This window comes from Sporobolomyces salmoneus (assembly GCF_050403485.1).
Source record: "Sporobolomyces salmoneus JCM6883 DNA, S_salmoneus_JCM6883_v1_ctg178, whole genome shotgun sequence".
In the NCBI taxonomy this organism is placed as follows: domain Eukaryota; kingdom Fungi; phylum Basidiomycota; class Microbotryomycetes; order Sporidiobolales; family Sporidiobolaceae; genus Sporobolomyces; species Sporobolomyces salmoneus.
The window spans coordinates 1-2,155 of NW_027480985.1; the positions used below are offsets into that span (position 1 = coordinate 1).

General features: G+C 49.2%; 1 protein-coding gene across 1 annotated transcript; it reads right to left on the bottom strand.

The window, feature by feature from the left end:
* On the bottom strand, positions 1-2,155 carry JCM6883_002387 (uncharacterized protein; the record flags this gene model as incomplete). Its single annotated transcript, XM_076635719.1, has 11 exons — positions 1-200; positions 270-368; positions 447-640; positions 701-826; positions 895-962; positions 1,027-1,148; positions 1,216-1,307; positions 1,373-1,497; positions 1,584-1,757; positions 1,825-1,955; positions 2,029-2,155. Coding segments are annotated over 11 exons (1,458 nt in total), but the record flags the coding sequence as incomplete, so codon positions are not given.

Genomic DNA, 2,155 nt, shown 5'->3' on the forward strand with positions numbered 1-2,155 from the left:
TCGGGAGAGAGGATCGCATCGGCGAGAGAACGTTTGTCGACGACGATCCAGTCGGGAGGGGGAGAAGGTCGACGAGTGTCGTACTGATCGATGAGTTTAAGTCGTTCGAGGATCCCTTTCGTCGTCGAAGGAGTCGAGAAGGGGAAGAGTGCGTAGGTTGAATTGTAAGTGTAGTGACGAGGGAACGTCCTCATCAAGAGCTAGGACAGCAAGTAGAGAGAGTCAGTTAAGGGCGACGCAGGGAGAAAGTAAGGCAGGAGGAAACTCACTTTTCCGACGACTCCACCGAATGCTCCTCCATCGGGATCGAATTGAAGGTCCTTGTAGAGGAACGAAGTCAAATTTCCAGGGTTGAAATCGAGAGTGAACTGCATCGATCATCGACGAGTCGAGAGAGTCAGTCGAGGGATCAAGAGAGAGAGAGAGAGAATGAGAGGAAGACTCACGTAACGATCTCCACGAACGAGCGCAGCAGCATCCGAGAGAATCGCACGAGAGATCGTGTAACCAGGAGCGAGTCCCGAACCAGCTTGACTTGGTTTCGGCTCCTCGGCGGAGAGTCCAGGCATCAATTCGAGGTTTTCAATGTCCTTGTAGAGTTCTCGAGCAGCGTTCGCGATGACGGGGTTCGGGTTCCATTCTACGCCATAGACAAAGGTGTTAGTTGAGAAAGGTAGTGTCGAGAGAGGGGAGGACTGACCTTCGAAAGACTTGTAACGAGTCAATTTGAGGAAAGAACGGAATTCGTTGAGAGTAGCGCAAGCCCATTGGTTACGAGCCGTGTCCATTCCCATGATGTCGATAATCCTCATCGCTTCAGGAACACCTATAGAGTGATCGAGGGAGAGATTCAACAACGGGCTATGGGAAGGAGGGAGGAAGAAAGGGATTTACCTCGAGCTTTGAAAGCTGAGGCGACCTCTTCCGTAGCTTCAGTGAGAACACGAACGAGATCGTCGTCACTACTCAGTGAAGCAGTCATCAGTGCCGATCTCGAGGAGAAAGAGAACGAAAAGAGAGACTAACGAGAAACGACCAGTTCCATCTTTCCCAGTCCTCTTCAAACCTCCGAAAGTCCACTTCTTCGGATCGTTACCCATATCCTGAGAGACACCTTTGTAGATCTTGACGAAATCGGCTTGAGTCATCTACTCTCGACAAAACAACGAGTCAGCTTGTGAGATCTCGTTGAGGAAGGAGACGATTGATACTGACTTGATCCCAAGGAGTCTGAGAGTAACGTCTCATGAGTTGTTCGATCCAAATCGTATCCTTGTGTCCGACGCAAGCGTGCCAACGGTAGAGAACTAACGACGTCCGAGCTCAGAGTCAGATAAAGGAAGAGTGAGAGAAGAAAGAGGATTGAGCTCACGATCGAATTCGACGGCGACGGCGTTTCCGCAACCACGTTCGACGGGTTCTCCGATGAGAGGTTTGATCTCGCCGGTAGGGATCAAAGCCCAAGTTGAATCAGTTTGATTGACGTTGAGAATCACTCTATCCTCAAAAGAGAGAGAGAGTCAGAATCGTTTTCAACGCACGACGACAACAACAAGGAAGACATGCGACGAGAAGAGACTGACCGAATGTAATCTCCAAAGATGACTTGTAAGAACCACCCGCAATTGACGAGTCGAGCAGTTTGGAACAGATCTTCGTCTTGAAGTTTCTTTTGTTCGTCCGAAAGCGTATCGAAAGGCTTGAACTTGTTGTTCTGATTGATCTCCATCAACGTATCGACGATCCAGTTGTGGTTCCTAATGAACGAGATCGAGTGATCGAGTGAGTCGACGAAGAAACGAAAGAAGAGACAACGAGACTGACCTCGAGAAGACCATCATGAGACCTATGGTCGAAGGCGGCATGAGAAACAACCTTTGAGAAGCGACAACGTCGTCAAAGATCTTTCCGTTCGTGAACGTTCGGATTTGATCTTGTTCCTTTTGATTGTTTCCCTGATCAAACGACGACGACGAGAGGTCAGTAACGAACGAGTGTTGACGAAGAAGGAGAGTGTATAGAGCTCACGTAAAGAGGAGAGAGATCGAGGTAAGAAGAAGCATCGTTGATCGTAGGATCGACTCGGTTCGTGTTGAAGCACGAATGAGTGATGCAAGTCGCGAACGCAAAGAGGAGAGACCTATCGACGACAAGA